The sequence below is a fragment of the Anomaloglossus baeobatrachus genome, chromosome 6 (genome assembly GCF_048569485.1).
Source record: "Anomaloglossus baeobatrachus isolate aAnoBae1 chromosome 6, aAnoBae1.hap1, whole genome shotgun sequence".
Taxonomy (NCBI): Eukaryota; Metazoa; Chordata; class Amphibia; order Anura; family Aromobatidae; genus Anomaloglossus; species Anomaloglossus baeobatrachus.
The window spans coordinates 121,003,639-121,025,813 of NC_134358.1; the positions used below are offsets into that span (position 1 = coordinate 121,003,639).

The following is a 22,175-nucleotide window of genomic DNA, read 5'->3' on the forward strand; positions in this document are numbered from 1 at the left end:
CACACAGTGGAACCCTGGTTTAAGAATAACTTGGTTTGAGAGCGTTTTGCAAGACAAGCAAAGCTTTTTACACATTTGTAACTTGGTTTAAGAGCAATGCTTTGCAATAAGAGCAAATACTCACCATGCACACTTCCAGTTCCATCCTTTCACCGCGCTCTGACCCGCTCTGGAGGTAACTTTCTGTACAAATGTACTGTATACAGTATACCATTGTACAGTACAGTATATACTATACAGCATGTCTATCAATTTGCATTTGTGGATACAGTATTGTATTTTTTTTCTGCTAACCAGTACAGCCCATTGCTTTTACTGTATCTCTCGTACACCAACAATCTTATTGTAAGCTAAAGTGCAGTTTAATTCGCTTTATATGTTTTTTACTGTACAGTATTTTGTATTAGTGTACTGTAATAATTTTATATGAATACAGTACATTATTTTATATTACTGTAACAAGTTTGTAAAAAAAATACAGTAAATATTTTTGGGTTGTGGAACGAATTGTCTGTGTTTCAATTATTTCCTATGGGAAAATTTGCTTTGATATAAGAGTAACTTGGTTTAAGAGCACACTCCCGGAACCAATTATGCTCGTAATCCAAGGTTCGACTGTGTATATGTTTATATACTGTGTATATATATATATATATATATATATATATATATATATATATATATATATATATATACGGTTACATGTTATAAATATATACAGTACAGACCAAAAGTTTGGACACACCTTCTCATTCAAAGAGTTTTCTTTATTTTCATGACTCTAAAAATTGTAAATTCACATTGAAGGCATCAAAACTATGAATGAAAACATGTGGAATGAAATACTTAAAAAAGTGTGAAACAACTGAAAATATGTCTTATATTCTAGGTTCTTCAAAGTAGCCACCTTTTGCTTTCATTACTGCTTTGCACACTCTTGGCATTCTCTTGATGAGCTTCAAGATGTAGTCACCGGAAATGGTCTTCCAACAGTCTTGAAGGAGTTCCCAGAGATGCTTAGCACTTGTTTGCCCTTTTGCCTTCACTCTGTGGTCCAGCTCACCCCAAACCATCTCGATTGGGTTCAGGTCTGGTGACTGTGGAGGCCAGGTCATCTGGCGTAGCACCCAATCACTCTTCTTCTTAGTCAAATAGCCCTTACACAGCCTGGAGGTGTGTTTGGGGTCATTGTCCTGTTGAAAAATAAATGATGGTCCAACTAAATGCAAACTGGATGGAATAGCACGCCGCTGCAAGATGCTGTGGTAGCCATGCTGGTTTAATATGCCTTCAATTTTGAATGAATCCCCAACAGTGTCACCAGCAAAGCACCCCGACACCATCACACCTCCTCCTCCATGCTTCACGGTGGGAACCAGGCATGTAGAGTCCATCCATTCACCTTTTCTACAAAGACATGGTGGTTGGATCCAAAGATCTCAAATTTGGACTCATCAGACCGAAGCACAGATTTCCACTGGTCTAATGTCCATTCCTTGTGTTCTTTAGCCCAAACAAGTCTCTTCTGCTTGTTGTCTGTCCTTAGCAGTGGTTTCCTAGCAGCTATTTTACCATGAAGGCCAGCTGCACAAAGTCTCCTCTTAATAGTTATTCTAGAGATGAGAAGGTGTGTCCAAACTAATATATATACATATATATATATATATATATATATATATATATATATATTTATATATATATTTTTATATATATATATATATATATATATATATATATATATATATACAGAAGTAATTGAAGGCAGCACTCAGCATAAGATGAAAAAAAATGCCTTTAATTGGCCCATAGGATACAGCAACGTTTCAGTCACAAGTGACTTTTGTCAAGCAGTAAAACAAAATGCACTTCAGAGAGGGTTTTTATACTCTTACCAATTATAAAGCTCATTAGAGCAATTATTCCAAAAAATCATATACATGTGCATTTACAGAAAATATACAATCTCAAAATTACATAAGTTTCTATAACTTTTGTTTCAACACATCATATACAAAAACAAAACCTTTTAGCTTTTACCTTTAGTAGAAGTATTAAAAATATGTTAGTTAATGCCGACATAGGTCCCATGAAAAAAGTAATTCAAACAACAGTCACAGGGATAAAGAGGACGGGTTGTCTCTCATGTGTCAATTGTAATTCTATGTTAAAAGGAAACGTTTTCAGACATCCGATTAATAATGAGACATATCATAATATATATATATATATATATATATATATATATATATATATATATATATATATATACAATACCAGTCATTGTCTATCATGAGAAATTGGAAAAAAGAAAGCGGAGTAAAAAAAAAATTACGGTACATATACTGATATTTCTTGTGTCACTTGCATTGTATTGATACTTTTTGTAAGGTGATTTCTACACAGATTATAGAGATTTACATAAATATATTTATTTATGCTGATTAATATATTTATATGAATCTCTATTAGAATCTGTGTAGAAATAACCTTACAAAAAGTATCAATACAAATGACACAAGAAATATCAGAACATGTATTTTTTCTATTTAGCCTTTTCTCTTCCAATTTCTCACGACAGACAATAACTGGTATTATGAGTTACACGTGGTTTGAATTTATGGCATGCCAATCCGTGGCATGCAGCTGGGACCTAATTATGAGTTCTAATTTATTGGCTTGCTGCATCATTAGGGGCAGGTGGGGTGCTCATTTCGCATGGCATGACTTGATAAAATTACATAGAAAAGTTTATTGTTGATGAGCATGTTTAATTTTTCAATTGTGCTGAGTGTACGGGCACAGCTAGTGAGTGGAAAGCTGTGCCAACCTACGGTTTAATCACAGCTCAGTGTGATTTTTAAAGGGGTTGTCCTCTGCTAAGACAACCCCTTCTGATTTCACATGTTTAGCCACAGGTAAAATAATAAAACCTATATTCACCTCCTGTACAGGCGCCCTTCTAGCAGGGTCCAGACTCGTGGTACCGTGGCTCCCGTGCGGTTGTGGTGAAACACAACCCCAATCAATGCTGGCTTCTGTCTCCCCGTCTTCGGACTAAATGTGCAATCATCAGTAACAGCCGCTGTGTGCTCACTTCCTGTTAATTAACTCGTTTGGTCTGAAGACGGGGAGACAGAAGTCAGTGCTGATTGGTCGCGGGGCTCAGGGGACATCACAGCTCAACGTGAGCCCCACAACCACGAGCTTGGATACTGCTGGAACAGTGTCTGCATGGGAGAGGAGTATAGGCTTTATTATTTTACCTGGGGAAACATGAAAGCAGAAGGGGTTGTCCTAGTAGTGGACAACCCCTTTAAACTGATTGTTAATGGCTGCACAATTTTGCAGATAAACAGCATCTGATCACTGTCTCTGCAGGTAAAACTGGTGTTTACTTAGAAATTCATGTGTGACATTAACACCCAATTAGTAAACTGCACAATGAAGTTTTAAAACACATTATTAAGTATGGCCATACCCAGAGGCATAAGGATCACGGTTTCAGAGACTACGATCCTGTCCATGTGGTAAAGAAGCCCGCCAACCACACCACCATTTTCAATTAATTATGTCTCCAAGGATGCACTTTCAGCTGACGTGTACTGCAGAGCAGACAGCCATCATCCTCCTGCTCTGTAATAGCTATTAGTGACCGCTGGCATATCAGAGGCTGGCAGCTGATATCGGAATTCTGTCACGGGAGTCGCATCACAAAAAGATTGGGCCAAGTCGGGTACATTACTAAATAATTGGGCCAATATCGGGGACATTACTGTATAACAGGAAAGGGGCTCAGGATGGGGGATATTATTACATGAAGGGCCAAGGATGGGGAACAATATTACAGGATTGGGCCAAGTTGGGGGACATTACTACAGGAAGGGACCAGAATGGAGCATATTATTAAAGAGGCCAGTATAGGAGATATGATGACAGGATAAGGACAATTACTGCAGGGGCTGATAGATCTGACCAACATTTCCCGGTAGGGACCCCATCCAAAATTTGCATGGGGGCCCATTTTCTAGTTACGCCAGTGGCCATACCTTGGGTTAAAGATGAACAAACCCCATCAGGTTCAAGCATTAGATGAATAAGGTTATCCATTCACTGGACATTTTGGACTTGTACAGTTGCACAGTCTATATATTTATCATGCTACTTATGTCTAGCAAGTTGTGAATGAAACAGTGCATAATATTTAAAAAATATGCATCTTATTAAGGTTTGCATTTTGAACGAAAGTGTTAATGAGTGATATTCAGGGAAAAGATGTACCAAATTCATTGAGAGGCGCACATCACTTGAGGACTTAGGTGCTTCTTATCACTGGCATGCGCCTCCATGTGCCTTAAAAACTGGAGTAACAATTCTGGCGTAATGTATGGCGACACTCTTGATGAATTTGATGGGTGTGCCATTGTCATGCCCTATCCCACCCAGGCTCTTCCCTAGCCCCTCTCACTTTGGTGGAGCTGTTCAAAAGTAAAAACACTAAAAGTTGCAATTTTTTTTTCTCTTTTTTTTTTTTTGTAACTTAACAATGCACAAAATGTTGTTACTTTTCAAAGTATTTTATGCCAGAATTGTGAAACACTTTGATAAATTGGGGACATAGAATAGAGTTTCTTGAGACAAAAGGAAAAAAATAAGCTGGCACATTTGGGAGTAAATTAATTATTTGTTATTGATTCCTCCATACTTGTGTTGCTTAATCATGAGTGTCTCTAAGCGTTTTCGGGCAGCCGGGCTGGAGCAGCCGTGCTAGTGCTGGGACAGCTGTACTGGGGCTCAGGCTGCGGCAGCGGCTGCGGGCGGTGAGGGCTTCAAAGAAATGGCACCCAGAGTCAGCACAGATTGCGCTCTCGGCTCAATGGGAAGCCGAGATCTCATCTGTGCAAATGCCACCTCCGGGAGCCATTTTCCTGAAGTTCGCTGCTGGGAGACCAATAGCCCGGAGGCAACGCGTGCGCAGATGAGAGCTTGAGCCGAAAGCTCCATCTGTGCACACGCTGATGTCAGGCGGCATTATTTGAAGTCTTCACCGCCTGCCTCCCAGGGCCAGTCCAGCCACCAGAGACTCCGTACAGCCACCCTAGCACCAGCCGTTGGAGGACCCGCACAGCCGCCGGAGACCGCCGTACCAGCCGCTGGAGGCCCCCGCACCAGCCGCCGAGAACCCACGCATCAGCCACCACAGACCCTGCAAAGCTGTCACAGCATTCCCCAGACCTCTTGCGACTCCTCTCCACCATCCTGGTAGGCTACATTCAGATTATAAGACGCACCCCTCACTTTCCTCCCAAATTTTGGGAGGAAAAGTGCATCTTATAATCAGAAAAATACAGTATTTCTCCTAGAAAATTATTGGAATTACACATTTGGTTACACACATGTTTATTTTACACAGAGTAAAAGAAAGGCAAATTGAGCATAATTTCACTCAAAACTCCAAAAGTGGATCAAACAAAATTGTTGGCACTCTCAAATTAATATTTGGCTGCACACCCTTTGGAATAAATAACTGCAATCAATCGCTTCTTATAACCATTAACAAGCTTCTTACCCCTCAACTGGCATTTTGGCTCTTCTTTTGAAAACTGTTCCAGGCCTCTTATATTTGAAGGCGCCTTCTCCTAACAGCAATTTTAAGATCTCTACACAGGTGTTCAATGTGATTTAGATCGGGACTCATTGCTGGCCATGTAGAACTCTCCAGTGCTTTGTTTTCATCCATTTCTGGGGGCTTCTTGAGGTATGCTTGGGGTCATTGTCCTGCTGGAAGATCCATGACCTAGGACGTAAACCCAGCTTTCTGACACTGGACACAACATTGCATCCCAAAATTCTTTGGTAATCTTCAGATTTCCTGATGCCTTGCACACATTCAAGGCCTCCAGTGCCAGAGGCAGCAAGACAACCCCAAATCATGTTTGAATCTCCACTAGATTTATTTGACTGTAGGTATTGTGTTCTTTTCTTTCTAGGCCTTATTCTGTTTCTCAGCAAATAGTAGCATTATGTTCTTTACCAAAAAGCTCTATCGTGGCCTCATCTCTCCAGAAGACGCTTTCCCAGAAGGATTTTGGCTTACGTACATTTTGGCAAACTGCAGTCAGGCTTTTTTATGTCTCTGTGTCAGCAGTGGGGTCCTCCTGCATCTCTTGCCATATCGTTTCATTTCATTCAAAGGTCGATGGATTGTTCGCGCTGACACTGATGCACCCTAAGCCTGCAGGACAAGTTGAATTTCTTTGGAATTTGATTGGTGCTGCTTATCCACCATTCAGACTATCCTTTCATTCATTTTGCTCTGCCATCCTTGTACAGGAAAATTAGCTACAGTGCCATGGGTTGTAAACTTCTTGATTATGTATTGCTTGGTAAACAAAGGAACATCAAGATCTCTGGAGATGGACTTGTACCCTTGAGATTGTTAATATTTTTAAACAATTTTGGTTCCCAAGTCCCCAGACAGTTCTCGTCTATGCCTTGTTCGGCACACCACAGACAATGCAAAGATTGAGACTTCTCCCATTTTTATCTTGTTTCAGGTGTGATTTTCCTATTTCCCACACCTGTTAGTTTCCACTGGCAAATTTCAACAAGCATCACATGCTTGAAATAAAATGGTTTACTCATATGTTTGGAAATGTGCCAACTGTTAAAGTTCTGTGCGAAATTATGCACAAATTGACTTTTTCCCCCAGTTTTTCTGTGTTGTTCCAGTACACAGAGAAAAATAAAAATATGAATGACAAAACATGTGTAATTGTAATAATTTTCTAGGAGAAATATTTAATTTTGTGGAACAATTTTATGAGTACCAACACTTTCGGCCATGACTATTTAAAATCATTGTGGACCAATCACATCTAAAAAAATACAAAAATATGCATAATCAAAATAGTTGTATTTATAAAGATATCTATTGTTACACAAATGTGGATTGCACATTTAATATATACATAGTATTGTTACTAAAATTCATTCCATTTGGTTGTTTCGTATTTTTCAATAAGATCCAGTACATTTCTCTCAATAGAAGTTTTGTTTCCAGTTTCTCCTCTCACAGGGCAGCTCACATTCTCAATTTTATAGCAAATTAAATTCTCAATATTATTTTTCTGTAGATTTACAAAATGTTTTGTTGATCCTGAATATCTATTATTGCCCTTATTTATATCATAAAGATGTTCTGCGTTTCAATTTTTAAATTTCCTTATTGTACAACCCATTGCAGCATCAATTGCAGCTATTGCATGCTATACAATAAATAACATGATTGGTGTCACAATTGCTAAATGAATTGATATTGCGTTTTGTTTTTTTATATAGTGATAGCTTTTTCCTTATCAGAAAACCGACATATTGCATTTATTTTTTACGCATTCATAAAGAGTAATTCATGAGGAAGCAACACAAGTAACTTTTTTAATGGAGGACTCAATTTTAATTTTACACACGCCGTTATGTTTTTCCTTTTTGCCAGATGTTCGCTGCGGGCCAGCAGAGAAGCAGCACCTATTAATATTAGCAATGCATGGGAGCAACAAAATAAACCTGGTGAGTCCAGCACCAATATGTTTTATTCGCTACTGGCTGCTTTTCTTGATTTGCACTGCTGAGAGGCAAACAACCCGAAACATTTGTCTGCAAATAGAGATTCTGCTTTGGTTTCTTAGGGGTACTTTGCACACTACGACATCGCAGCTGCGATGTCAGTGGGGTCAAATCAAAAGTGACGCACATCCGGCGTCGCAGTCGATATCGTAGTGTGCAAATCCTTTTACATACGATTAACGAGCGCAAAAGTGTCGTTATCGTATGATCGGTGTAGGGTCTGACATTTTCAGGATTTCGCAGCAGCGACAGGTACGATGTTGTTCCTCGTTCCTGTGGCAGCACACATCACTGTGTATGAAGCCGCAGGAGCGAGGAACATCTCCTACCTGCGTCTCGGCTGCAATGCGGAAGGAAGGAGGTGGGCGGGATGTTTACGTCCCGCTCATCTCCGCCCCTCCGCTCCTATTGGCCGCCTGCCGTGTGACGTCGCTGTGACGGCGCACGACCCACCCCCTTAGGAAGGAGGCAGTTCGCCGGCCAGAGCGACGTCACAGGGCAGGTGAGTGCATGTGAAGCTGCCGTAGCGATAATGTTTGCTACGGCAGCAATCACAAGATATCACTGCTGCGACGGGGGCGGGTACTATCGCACTCGGCATCGCAAGCATCGGCTTGCGATGTCGTAGTGTGCAAAGTGCCCCTTACTGTAAGTCATATGGCAAGGCACTTTAGAAGATCGACATTGACTTTTAAAATTACAATAGAGTTTCTATGCTCATTGTAACAAGTTTACAGTCTATAACAAAAGCTTTTTTTGCTCTGCAAATTACAGTGTATAACTATTGGGAGGACATGTCCGCCCTTCTATCAGATTTTGCAAAAGGTGAGACGACAAGCACCAGAAACTGGATGGTGGATGCCGTGCAAATTATTAGAGAAAGGGACACCAATTTTGTACTTGCCCTTGAGTGAAGGTGTGATTGAGATCATACGAGTCCATCTAATCAGAAATAGAGGACTGTGAAGATCAGCTAAGTCCTAAGTTACCCGCATTGCATTATCTTTCTATTACGCAAGTAATGTCTAGCAAGCTGTGGATAAAACAGAGCACAATATTTCAGAAATGTATAGTAAATGCTGCTACTATTAATGATATCGCAAGAAAAATCCAACATTCTCATTAACCCTGCACAGTAGACTGTCTAAAGGGGGCTTTACACGCAACGACATCGCTAACGAGATGTCGTTGGGGTCACGGAATTCGTGAAGCACATCCGGCCTCGTTAGCGACGTTGTTGCGTGTGAAACGTACGAACGACTAACGATCAAAATTACTCACCTAATCGTTGATCGTTGACACGTCGTTCTAATCTCAAATATCGTTGCTGTTGCAGGACGCAGGTTGTTCGTCGTTCCTGAGGCAGCACACATCACTACGTGTGACACCCCAGGAACGATGAACAACATCGTACCTGCGTCCTCCGGCAACGAGGTGGGAGTCACTTTCTTTCGGCTGCTCTCCGCCCCTCCGCTTCTATTGGACGGCTGGCGTGTGACGTCGCTGTGACGCTGCACAAACCGCCCCCTTAAAAAGGAGGCGGTTCGCCGGCCACAGCGACGTTGCTAGGCAGGTAAGTACGTGTGATGGGTCCTAGCGATGTTGTGCGCCACGGTCAGCGATTTGCCCGTGATGCACAACCGACCGAGGCGGGTGCTTTCATTGCGTGTAAAGCAGCCTTAAGTATAGATATCTATTCTTCACTTTACTTGACAGCTTTGCATTTTATACAAGGAAAGCAATAATTTACACTCTACTACTACATAGAAATTCAATTTAGTCTTACATTTTGGAGGGTCACATTCTGCTTTGTCTTGGTAAATTTTGGTGTCTTGATTTCCATACATACACCTGCAAAATGGAAATTGCTTGTTTTAACAATTTGAATATTATTTTTCAATGATAGAATCAACATACAACCACAGCTTACCATGGCATTATTATTTCATTAAAAAATATCCCTGACATGTCTAGTCTACTAGTTCTTCAGTTAAATATTGTAGCACAAAAATGTAAAAGTGCATAGCTGGGGAAAAAGGGTATGTGTGTCTGCTGTGTGTGTGTGCGTGTGTATGGTGTGTGTGCGTGTGTATTTGGTAGGTTCCGTATTCAGAGCTTCCAACTATTAACCATATTGTAAAGCAGCTAAAAAAACTTTTGTGCCCTAGAAGACTTGACATGTCCATACAATACATAGGTATTCTATTGATTAAAATGTACTGCTTAATTTCAAGTATATATCTAAAAAAAGAAGCGCTGATAGTGTAACACCAAAAGGACAGTCGAGTATATACAGAGAATATACACTCACCTAGTATAGTTATGAAAGTCACAACTACTATTACGCATGAGATCCTGGCGTCTGCTGCAGCCCCACGTGGATGAACATTCAAGAGATATATAGAAGGGGTTAAAGCCGTGCATCAGCCAATAATGAAGCTGTAGAAGCGTTGATGAAGTATAATATTCTTTTTATTCCATCGGTCTACGCGTTTCAAGGTCCAATGACCTCTTCCTCAGGACCAGTACATCAACAAAAGGCCTATTGTTGATGTACTGGTCCTGAGGAAGAGGTCATTGGACCTTGAAACGCGTAGACCGATGGAATAAAAAGAATATTATACTTCATCAATGCTTCTACAGCTTCATTATTGGCTGATGCGCGGCTTTAACCCCTTCTATATATCTCTTGAATGTTAATTTCAACTAAGGGCGGCTTTGCACACTACGACATCGCAGGTGCGATGTCGGTGGGGTCAAATCGAAAGTGACACACATCAAGCGTCACTTGCGATGTCGTAGTGTGTAAATCCTAGATGATACGATAAACGAGCGCAAAAGCGTCGTTATCGTATCATCGTTGCAAGCTCCGACTTTTCCATAATTTTGCTGCAGCGATGGTACGATGCTGTTCCTCGTTCCTGCGGCAGCAAACATCGCTGTGTGTTACGCCACAGGAGCGAGGAACTTCCCCTTACCTGCCGCCGCCGGCTCTACGGAAGGAAGGAGGTGGGCGAGATGTTTACATCCTGCTCATCTCTGCCCCTCCGCCGCTATTGGCCGCCTGCCTTGTGACGTCGCTATGACACCGCACGACCCGCCCCCTTAGGAAGGAGGCAGGTCGCCGGCCAGAGCGACGGTCGCAGGGCAGGTGAGTGCATGTGAAGCTGGCGTAGCGATAATTTTCGCTACGCCAGCTATCACACGATATCGTACCTGCGACGGGGGCCGGGACTATCGTGTGCGACATCGCAGCATCGGCTTGCGATGTCGCAACGTGCAAAGCCCGCCTAAGATGTAGATGTTGCAAAATTCAACATGCACAGATATGGCCACATTGGCTTACTAAAGCAACACTTAAAATTAGTGATGAGCGAACCTGTAAAGTTCGGGGTTTGTACCAGACACCTAGTGTTCAGTGCTTGAATTCGGATCATGGATTTTTCATGGAAGTTCATGTCCGAGTTCAAAGTTCGGATGCTGAATAAAGTTTGTTGAAAAGCTGCAGTGCAGCCAATCAACAAGCTTTTCAGCTTGGCACGGCTGTGATTGGCCAGTGCATCATGTGACCCAGCCTGTATCCATTCTATTCTGAGCCTGGTGCAGAGTAACCTAACAGAACCTGGTACACAGTACCCTAAATGTGGCAGGTGCACAGTGCCCTAACAGAGCCGGGTGCACAGCGCCCTAACAAAGCCTGGTGCAGAGTATCCTAAAAGAGCTTGGTGCAGGGTGCCCTAACAAAGTATAGTCCACAGTACCCTAATAGAGCCTGGTGCACAGTATCCCAATAAAGCCTCGTGCACAGTACCGTAACAGAGCCTGGTGCAGAGTGCACTAATAGAGCCTGATGCACAGTAGCCTAATACAGCATGGTGCCGAGTGCCCTAACAGAACCTGGTGCAAGGTGCCCTAACAGAGCCTGGTGTACAGTACCCTAATAGAGCCTGGTGCACAACGCCCTAATAGAGCCTAGTACACAGTACACCAATTGAGTCTGGTGCACAGTACACTATTTGAGGCTGGTACACAGCACCCTAAAATAGTATGGCACAAAGTGCTCTAACAGAGCCTGGTGCACAGTACCCTAAGTGCCTGAATAGTGCAAGAATCTGCTAGGCACTATCTATCTTTTCTCTACTGTGCACTTTTTGGGGTGCAAAAATGAGGAGAGCATCAAAAAGGGGACATGGACATGTCGGTGGTGCTGTAGCTGCTGCAGAAAGAGGATGTGGTTGAAGTATGCCTGCTACGCGTGTCAATGAAACACCTTTCTCTGGTGCACGCATGTGACAGGACATTCCAAGTAATTTCATAGACCTGAGTACCGCTGCACAAATGGTTAGGCAAGAGCAAGTAGAGGCGAATTTAGATTGGACACTTGAGTGTGGCTCCAGTTCCTTCACATTGTCTTCCCTCAAGGCCCTTGTTGATAGGGAAGAATTTGCATTTGTGGCCCATGGGCATCTGTCTTCCATTTTACCCCCTTGCAAATCAGCCAAGCAGTCTGAGCTCCAAGTCATGCAGCAGTCACTTCAGCTTTTTGATAACTCTGTTGGTTGGGGTCCCTTGGCCATCCACCTGGCCTTACCCCAGAAGTGGAAGAGATTGAGTGCGCTGACAGCCAACCACTTGTTTCATTTGAGGATGAGTACGTGGGAGGGCTAGTGCGCACAGTCAGAATACCCCCGCAGCACATCTCGGATGATGACAAAACACAGGTGCAAACTGCTGCAGCTTTCTGCAGTATGCAGACTGGCAAGAAGGGCAGGGGTGATGCGTGAGTGGAACATGATGGGGGGGGAATGATGGGGTACTAAACCCCACATGGAGTCAAGGCCATCTAAGTGACGTGAACAGTTCAGAGGAAGATGAGTTGGTCACGCTACTCCAGCTGCACAGCAAAAGAGGGAGCAGGGTGCAAATGTACAGTGGCCGGCCCCTAGCTACTGCCCACTGCACCAATGAGCTGAGCACACCGAAGCCAGCAAACAACAAAATACAACTGGATTCCTATTCCATTATTCCTAGCTGGAGTATTCAGGACTTGTTGCCTGCTTTGAATAAAAATATTTTTGAAGGAAACGCTTAGGGCCCCTTGGACGCTCAGTCAACAACATCATGGAGGAGCTCCAAGAAAATGGGATGAAACTGGCGGTAGCAAGCCTTGCGGCGGTCTGCTAGCTCAATCCCAAATTCAACTACTATCTTTTTAACTGCAGCAGCTATAGTGTACAACACTGGAGCTGAAATTTTGGTTCTGTGGGGGGACCTGTAAAACCAGGCGGTATAATAATCTGCTGGGCACTCATTCCCTGTATACAGGCCGTGTAATACTCTGCACTATTTGGCGTGCAAAGAATTGGGAGAGCATGAAATATGAGATGTGGCCATGGTGCTGGTGCTGCTGCTGCTGCTGGTGGAATAGCTGCTGCAGGGAGAAGATGTGGTCAATCTGTAGGGGCTAAGACTGGTGTTAGCACGCCTTGTGGCGGACCACCACCTCAATCCCAAATCCAACTATGAACTTTTTAACTGCAACTGCTGTAATGTGCGCTAATGGAGCTAACATTTTGGCCCTGTGGGGGCACTTTTAAAATAGTTGATCTGTGGGGGAAGTTTGAAATCAGTCTTTGTGGGGGCGGGCTTACATTTTTTATTTTATTCATTTACATCCTATTTAACCTTGATTTTTATGGTGATAGAACGCCTTTAGGTCATTTACCTATCCACATTTGTTTGCAGGAAATTGTCCTGCTCTTACCCCCCATTTTGCTTCATTTTTTAGCTCCCTAACCCTTACTACGACCATTTTACAGCGCAGAACTTCAGGTCCCCATTGACTTCTATGGTGTTCACGGTCAAGTTCGAGAACCGAACAAAAAACTAAATTCTCTCTGAACCTGGCGAACCTGAACATACATGGATCTGATCATCCCTATTCAAAATGTATTATGTGAATTTGGACTACATAGACATTTGCGTTCTACTTACCGTGTTTTGTAGAACGCCGTCGCCTAAATGGTTCTGGTGGAGGAAGTCTCCAAGTTTCTTCACTTTTGCATAAAACATGTAGAAGATCGGCTTGCTGGGGCAAATACTTCTTTGTCCAGTGAGGATCAATTACCTACAGAAGGGGAAAACTAAAGTTTAGGTCATTGCTTGAAATGTATATAAGATCTGCTTTAATAATTGGGTATTTTAAGGTATTGTACTTTTTTTTTTATAAGTTGTAAAAGCCGCCACTATCGATATAGTATTGATAGCATGTGTAGCTGACTGATTGATGCGATTATATTATACATGTGGATTGGGCAATCAAAAATCCTTAGCAATTTTTGTCTTATGCTCATATAGAAACTCCCTCCATTGCTGACATAAGAAGTGATGCAATTGCAATCAGGTTGTGTCTGAGAGATTAATGGCCGGTCCTCTAATGAACAAGTGATAGTTGGGATCCTGCGTATTATCATATTGGCCATTGTAAGTGTTGCGGGCGGAGGGGCCGCGCTTGCTACGCTCGGGTCCGCTGCTGCTGCTGCTGCTCGGTGGCTCGAGCGGTGGGCCGGACCCGGGGACTCGAGCAGCGCTCCTCGCCCACGAGTGAAAAGTGGGTGGTTTGTTTTGGGAGATAGTTCGTGACGCCACCCACGGTTTGTGGTGATAATGGGCACCACCGCTGCTGATGACGGGGATCCCGGGAGCGATGGCAGGGAGCAGCTAGGATGTTGTCCCCTCCGTGGGTAGGGGTTGGTGATCCCGGGGCCCGGTGGTGAAACGGGGAGGCTGGATGGCTGGGGTGCAGGGTTGCAGGGGCAGCGCGGCACGGTGCCGGATGGCACTGTTGTACTCACTCAGACACAGATGCACATAGTCTCTGGTAAACCAAACGGCTGGATGGACGGGTCCCGCAGCCGGCTGCAGTGTTTGTGCTCTCACCGGACAGGGTGATGGTGGCTGTCTTTCCCTGCTCCTTGTTAGAATGTTCTGACTCCTGTGGTTGCCCACCGGTAGTCCGCTCCCCGACATATAGGTACCGAAGGAGCACGTTTTGCCCGCAGGCGCTGGCCCTTGGATCTCTAGCCTATGGCGGTGGCTGTGTATCCTCACGGTGTGGACTGTTGCCTTCTGTCGGGTCTTGGTTGTTAGGAAACCCCTGGGGTTTCGGTCACTTTTGGATTTGACCGTTGTCGGCGGCTCCAAGCCTAGTCGGGGTCCGATGACCCTGCCTTTGTGCTTAGCCTCACTCCACTCCCCGGTTCGGTACCGGCGGGCCACCGCCCGAACCCGGTCCTACGGTTCCGCAGAGATCCAATAACTCCTGCAGACGGCCACCACCGTCTGCCAACCTTGCTGACAGTGCCTGGGCTCCTACCTAGACACTAACAGGTTCTGTCCTCTCACTTTCACCTCCAAACTCAATCTGTCACTTTTCCCGCCTCCAGGCCTGTGAACTCCTCGGTGGGTGGGGCCAACCGCCTGGCTCCGCCCCACCTGGTGTGGACATCAGACCCTGGAGGGAGGCAACAAGGGTTTTTCTTTGACTGGTGTGAACTATCCAGGGGAGGGGGTGTGTGTGGTGTTATGTCTGTGACTACCTGGCTAGTCCAGGGCATCACATAAGTGTATAACGTAGATGTTATTTTTATCTTACATTATTTGATGGTATCCTCTGGTTACTTGACAATCTTCTTCTAGATGTGCTGTGTGCTGAAAAATATTAAATGAATAAAAATGATAAAATGAATAATGTTCCATGGCCATTTCTGTATATACAAAACAATTAATATTTAAGAACACCCCTACAGATTGGTGTTAATCCTCCATCTATTTCTAGAATATGGTCGTGTATGTGCGACTCTCTGCAATCAATTCTTTGGGAAATCTGAACATTGCCAAGTAATTGCATGCCCTCATCATCTCCCGCCTCGACTACTGCAACCTCCTGCTCTCTGGCCTCCTTTCCAACACTCTTGCACCCCTCCAATCTTGCCTAAACTCTGCGACCCGCTTAATCCACCTCTCCCCTCGCTATTCCCCAGCCTCGCCACTCTGCCAATCCCTTCACTGGCTTCCCATTGCCCAACGACTCCAGTTCAAAACATTAACCATGACATGCAAAGCCATGCACAACCTGTCTCCTCCCTATATCTGTGACCTAGTCTCCCGGTACCTACCTGCACGCAACCTCAGATCCTCACAAGATCTCCTTCTCTGCTCCTCCCTTATCTCCTCTTCCCACAATCGCGTACAAGACTTCTCCCGTGCATCCCCCATACTCTGGAACGCTCTACCTCAGCATATCAGACTCTCCCCTACCGTGGAAAGCTTCAAGAGGAACCTCAAAACCCACCTCTTCCAACAAGCCTACAACCTACAATAGCCCTCAGTCCATTAGACCACTGCGCAACCAGCTCTGTCCTCACCTATCGTACCATCACCCATTCCCTGTAGACTGTGAGCCCTCGCGGGCAGGGTCCTCTCTCCTCCTGTACCAGTCTGTTATGTACTGTTAATGATTGTTGTACGTATACCCTTTCACTTGTAAAGCGCCATGGAATAAATGGCGCTATAATAATAAATAATAATAATAATAATAATAATAATAAAAGTAAGGGTATGTGCCACAGTAGCAGATTTCCTGCAGGCAATACTGCATATTTTGGCAGGAAAATGCAGTAGAAGAAAAACACTTTTTATGTGTTTTTTCCCTAAGTTTTTAGGTAATGGCCATCATGAGGGTTCCTGTGCTGTACCCCTGTGATCGCCGCCAGGTCTCCGGCTGCTCTTACTGCCTGGAGCTGTGCCGGCTGCGCTTCCGTTAGTTTGACCCCCTAAATGCTGTGATCAATGCAATCACAACATTCAGGAGGCAGGGAGAGGGATCACTTACCTCTCCCTGGTAATCGGGTCCCTGTATTGCGATCACAGGGACCCGATTGCTGCCATGACGTCCCCGGGTTACTGAACTACGAAGAGACTCACACACCATGTCGAATGTATGGTGTGTGAGGCAAAGCATCGGTGCTGCGAGTGCAGCGCTGACAGATATAATCCACTGAAGTTATCGAGTTCGGGAATTGCAGTGGATTATAAAAATGTAGAAAAAAAGCAGAAACAATTGACATGCTGTTTCTTTTTTCTGCGACAAAATTTGCAAGAAAAAAAGAAACTATGTGTGCACAGCGAGTCATGATTCTCATAGACTTTGCTGAGATGTGCTTTTCCTTGCAGTATTGATTAAAATCTGCAAGAAAAAACACAAAAGAAAATGCAGTGGGCACACAGCCTAAAGCTAGGGTCACACGTAGCGACGCAGCAGCGATTACGACGACGATCTGACTTATCAGGATCGCTGCTGCGTCGTTACATGGTCGCTGGTGAGCTGTCAAACAGGCAGATCTCACCAGCGACCAGTGACCAGCCCCCAGCCAGCAGCGACGCATTGAAGCGATGCTGCGCTTGGTAACTAAGGTAAATATCGGGTAACCAAGGAAAGCACTTCTCTTGGTTACCCGATATTTACCTTGGTTACCAGTGCACACCGCTTAGTGCTGGCTTCCTGCACTCGTAGCCAGAGTACACATCGGGTTAATAAGCACACCGCTTTGCTTATTTACCCGATGTTTACTCCGGCTACGTGTGCAGGGAGCAATGAGCCGGCACTGACAGCGTGAAAGCAGCGGACGCTAGTAACCAAGGTAAATATCGGGTAACCAAGGAAAGGGCTTCCCTTGGTTACCCGATATTTACCTTGGTTACAGCTTACCGCAGGCTGCCAGACGCCGGCTCCCTGCTCGCTTCAGTTCGTCGCTCTCTCGCTGTCACAGCGGGAGAGCAACGAGCAAAAAATGAACCAGGACATTCAGCAACGAGCGGCAACCTCACAGCAGGGGCCAGGTCGTTGCTGGATGTCACACACAGCGATGGTCGCTGCTACGTCACAGAAAATGGTGACTTAGCAGCGACGTCGTGGTCGCTGTTGTTGTGTGTGACATGTCCTTAAGAGTGCCAGGCATGATACCCACAGCTATTAGACATTTATGCAGGAAAGAATTATTCTTTAAATATATATATTTTTCTAATTTTGTACGTACATATAGAACGAGTCCAAGCTAAATGCTGCCTGAAACAAAGTTCTGCTTTTTGGGTGGTAAATTAGAGGGACCTAGACACTCTTTAAAACAACAGGTCTAAATGATTTTATAAATGGGCATATGACTGGTCCATTGGTTTCTGACCAGTCAGCTGATCACGAGCCTAAACATCATAGTTCATTGACAGCACCATCGCCCTGTAGGAACAGAGAATGTGCTGCTGAAAGTATGGAAACTCTAAGGGTGAATAATTGCAGGATTGAAGAATTGCTTGTCTGCATACAGTTTACATATATAGATAATTACCATATAAAAATGGAGATTTACCAAACCCCCATACCCCTATATCATCAGTCAGTACTTGTTATAGGCATCTGCCCATCTAACTGGACCTAAATTGTGAACTAAAGCTTATGACGCTTTGTGCTCCCTTTCAGGGTTGGGTTTAATGATACAACAGGGTAAACTCCGAGTACATTTTGGAACACTTGATAAAAAGGATGCAAAGTATGAATATATGATTTTATTACAAATACAAAAAGTATCTGCATGAGAAAAAAACTATTGCTTAAATTACATCTTGTGTTACATGTTGTCTTAATAACATAAATTTCATAAATTTTATAAATTATATTATATATATATATATATATATATATATAAAGAAAGTAAGGAAATTAAAATAATTAATCATCCTGCAATTTTCACATTGGCCACTGGGGCTATTTTTGACTCGTACTTCCTGTCCTTTTCGGATGAGTTTTCGGCAGGATGCTTCAATACAAAAATCATAGTCCGTCTATCGATGCTAATGTATCCGTGGATTTCCTAAAACACGGGGATACTAGAATAGCCCCAGTGTCAAAATATAATCTTTACTTTTAATAAAGATTGTGATGACAGGAAAAAACATTTCCAATATAAAAAAAAGTTTTAACAAAAAAATTTTTTTAAATAATAGATCATCTTCTGATGACACATTCCCTTTAAACATCTGCTAAGAGTCACCGCAGGGAGCTGCTTCACATCTGCAATAGGATTGTTTTCATCACAAAGGATCTAACAACACGATCAATCATTCAGATGAATGCAGCACCATGTCAAGTTATGTAATCCGCATCTCCTGGGGAGAACATGGCAGAAATGTGAGTGTTGAAGTTCCCTATAGTGATGGAGTCATGGGAATTGGAGTTAGGGCTCATGTGCACGTAACTGCTGAATATTCTGCAGCGATTTGACAGTCCATGTGCGCTTCAAATCGCTGCAGAAACACTGCATAATGGATGCAGTTTTTTTTGTAGAAAAAAAGCCGATTTCATGCGCTCTGGATGCTGCCTCCACCATAGACCGAGTGGGAGCTGCATCCATAGCACACGGAATAATTGACATGCTGCTTTAATGAACGCACGGATTTGGTTCAAAATTTTAGCACCCAAATCGCTGCGTTCAAAAAAGCAACGTGCGCACGTGTCATGCACAATCTTCATAGATTGTGCAGGGGATGCAGGACGCATGCATTTACGCTGCAGTGCAATACGCAGCGTAAATGTATGTAAGTATGCAACGTGCACATGAGCCCTTAGGGTGGGTGAGCATTTACCTGAAGTACTTTCAAGTCCCAATAATACAAAGATGCTAGATATATGCTTTGGAAAAAAGTTTGAGAAATTGCATTAATGTTTCTGAATGTAAAATTGCTGGAATCAGGGTCTCAGCCCTGAAATTATGCTGCTCTCAGATTACCTAGCAAAAACCTGCTGACAGATTCCCTTTAAAAACTAAAATACGAGCAACTTTATTTCTCAGGTTAGGTTTAATGTGTAAAGTGTAAGCGTTACTGATCTGTGTGCTCTCCTGATTATTGTACATGGTCCCCTGATGTGATATGAGTGTGGACAGTATTGTAGCCTTATCTACAGGCGATCGGGAAGGGGGATGAGGGATGCAGAAGCAACAAAAGTCAGACACTTTTGATATATGGTATATATTGGTTAGATTCCTTTAGGAAATTTGTCACCAGGTTTTGTTGACTCCCCCAAGAGCAAAATAATTTAGTGATAAAATCGGTTATTTTCTGCTACAGATTATGCACTGATTGTACACTGTGCATAGACAGAAAGCTGCCAGAGAGAGAGCAGCCAATAAGTGATAGGGGCGGGATTACACAGATCTCATAATTATGGAGGACGACATGGCAGCAGGTAGACCAGTCGTCTACTGCTGATTAAACTGTGATTTTATAAATTTACATCAAGCAGCTCAGTAAGTGACACATAGCTGGAATCAGGATCTCTGCCCCTGCATTATGCTGCTCTCAGATGGGGGAGCAAAAACCTGGTGACAGATTCCCTTTAGGTTCCTTTAAAGAAAACTATCTTGTTAAAATATTGTATGGTCTGTGATCATCTTCTCATTCACTTTATACGGATTGTTGGTTTGCTTATGATAAAAATGAAAATTGGTCTTATTCAGAGTCGTTTTCAACTAGAAAATTATTGCAGGACACCAGTCTTTAATATTTATATAAAGTGTGTAATTATATATATATATATATATATATATATATATATACACATACATACATATATATAAACTGTTTATATATACTGTGAGTGTGTGCGCATGTATGTATATATGCACACACAAATAATATATGAATGTAACGTCTCCCTGACAAAGCAGTGAGACGCTGAGCAGTCCCTTCTATTCCAGCCTTCCCTTCTTGCGTACCTCACTCTTTGGATCCATCCCCTATTCTGGTGCCTTTTCTGTACTACACACAATTGTGATATATTCATTCCCTTTTTGGCAGCTTCCTGTTCTGGTTTCTTCATACATGTCAGCTCTTATACATTGTGACAATTTTATCTAGCTCACACTCTGCTCCATTTTTGTATCTGGTGTGGATTTACAGACCTTTATGTTGTTGTTAGCCAATAGTGGAATAAATACACGCATCCTGCATACAGGCTTATGAAGTATTTGTGTAATATCATTGCATACCTCTGTGGTTACATTTATAGTCTTTTATACCATTGCATATTCTGTAATAAGCGTCTCATTTATTCCACGGGATCTTTGCCTTTACTTACGATATCAATAGATGAAAGGTTAATACAAGTCCCCAGTATCTATCACACTAAGCTATGTTATTTATACTGTACAAAACTTGGAATTAATTAAACATTGAGACATTTCGCATGTTATTTAGGATACTTATATATGTATATAGTCTTCCTCAGACTGGTGTGTCCGGACAGCTCAGCGGTGCCCTTTGTCTCTGGGCCATGGTGGTCCCTTACCTTTGGTTGAGAAAGACGTGTTAAAGGTCTGTAGAGCGTCGTCCTTGCGGCTGCATATCGCGCTCATCTTCTCTGAGGTAGAGTGGTGTGTCCGGCAGCGTGAAACAACTAATCTGAGCCTCTCCTAAATAGGTTGCAGAATTCTGCACCCCTGATCATTGTCCAGGTTTACAAAGGATGGCCGGGCTGGAGCTGTGATCTCATCTCATTCCTTATTCCACATTGTAACATTATTTACTCCCATCTGTCTTGCCAAGAATTTCATTCATACAAAGGTTTGTTGCCAATGTGAATAGTAAACACCCCAGGGCAGTTTCCTGCATTGTCTCTTGAAGGCTTTGTATATCACTCTGGCACACTTCTCTTGACAGGATGAGTGTGCCACAGATTTGAGTCAGCGGACAGTAGTGCACCGATGTATCATATCTATAGACGATTATATATGACTAATGCGGTGCACAAGCTTCAAGGGTTCCCATAGAATGTGCTTTATTTACAAATATCTGCAAGTTTATTTCAATATTCACGTTACATTTCTAACTATAAAAAAAAAATAAGATGGAGAATTCATCACCTGGTCCACAAAGCATTAGAAAACCCTGACGGAAGGAAAATGGAGTTCAAAATGTATTTTCAAAACGCCCTTAATGTATCATCAGACGATCAATATTAATAAATTAGGATAAGGATTTTTCAAATCTCTATATAATTAGTAAACACTTATCTGACATATAATAGACTTAATGTTATGTAAAAAAAAAGAATAAAAATAATTTTCTCTAAAGTGTATAGATGCTCTGATACCTTTTTAAATCTCGTCAAATTTGGTTTTACCAAATATATAAATTGCTTAGTATATAGTATAGAACCAAGGGAATAGTAGTCATGGTCACAATAGGACCAATAAATAAAGAGTTGCATCAACACAGCTTTTTTTGCAAAAATATACCAGGTACAGGTATTTTATTAGAAAGATCAATAGCAAAAAAAATGACATAAAATACAGTATCAAAAAGGGTTACATAGAAAAGTGATCAGGCTCATAAGGGTGTCACTGATGTTAAACACATGGGTACACCTCCCATATGGGGAGTAATGTCAGAATAAATATTGCCATGACCTGAAGAAATTTTTTTCCAATATAATCAAAAAT

The 22,175-nt window shown here is 42.8% G+C and overlaps 1 protein-coding gene across 1 annotated transcript in view; it reads right to left on the reverse strand.

Moving 5' to 3' along the window:
• VXN (vexin) overlaps nt 1–21,089 on the reverse strand; it is a 28,061-nt gene extending 6,972 nt beyond the window's left edge. Inside the window, exons 1-4 of the mRNA XM_075316030.1 lie at nt 21,023–21,089; nt 15,278–15,333; nt 13,618–13,750; nt 9,410–9,474 (exon numbers count right to left, since the gene is read on the reverse strand). Coding sequence (XP_075172145.1) covers nt 9,410–9,474; nt 13,618–13,750; nt 15,278–15,333; nt 21,023–21,089 — 321 coding nt within the window. The remainder of the gene's footprint in view (nt 1–9,409; nt 9,475–13,617; nt 13,751–15,277; nt 15,334–21,022) is intronic.
• Between the last annotated feature and the right edge of the window lie 1,086 nt (nt 21,090–22,175).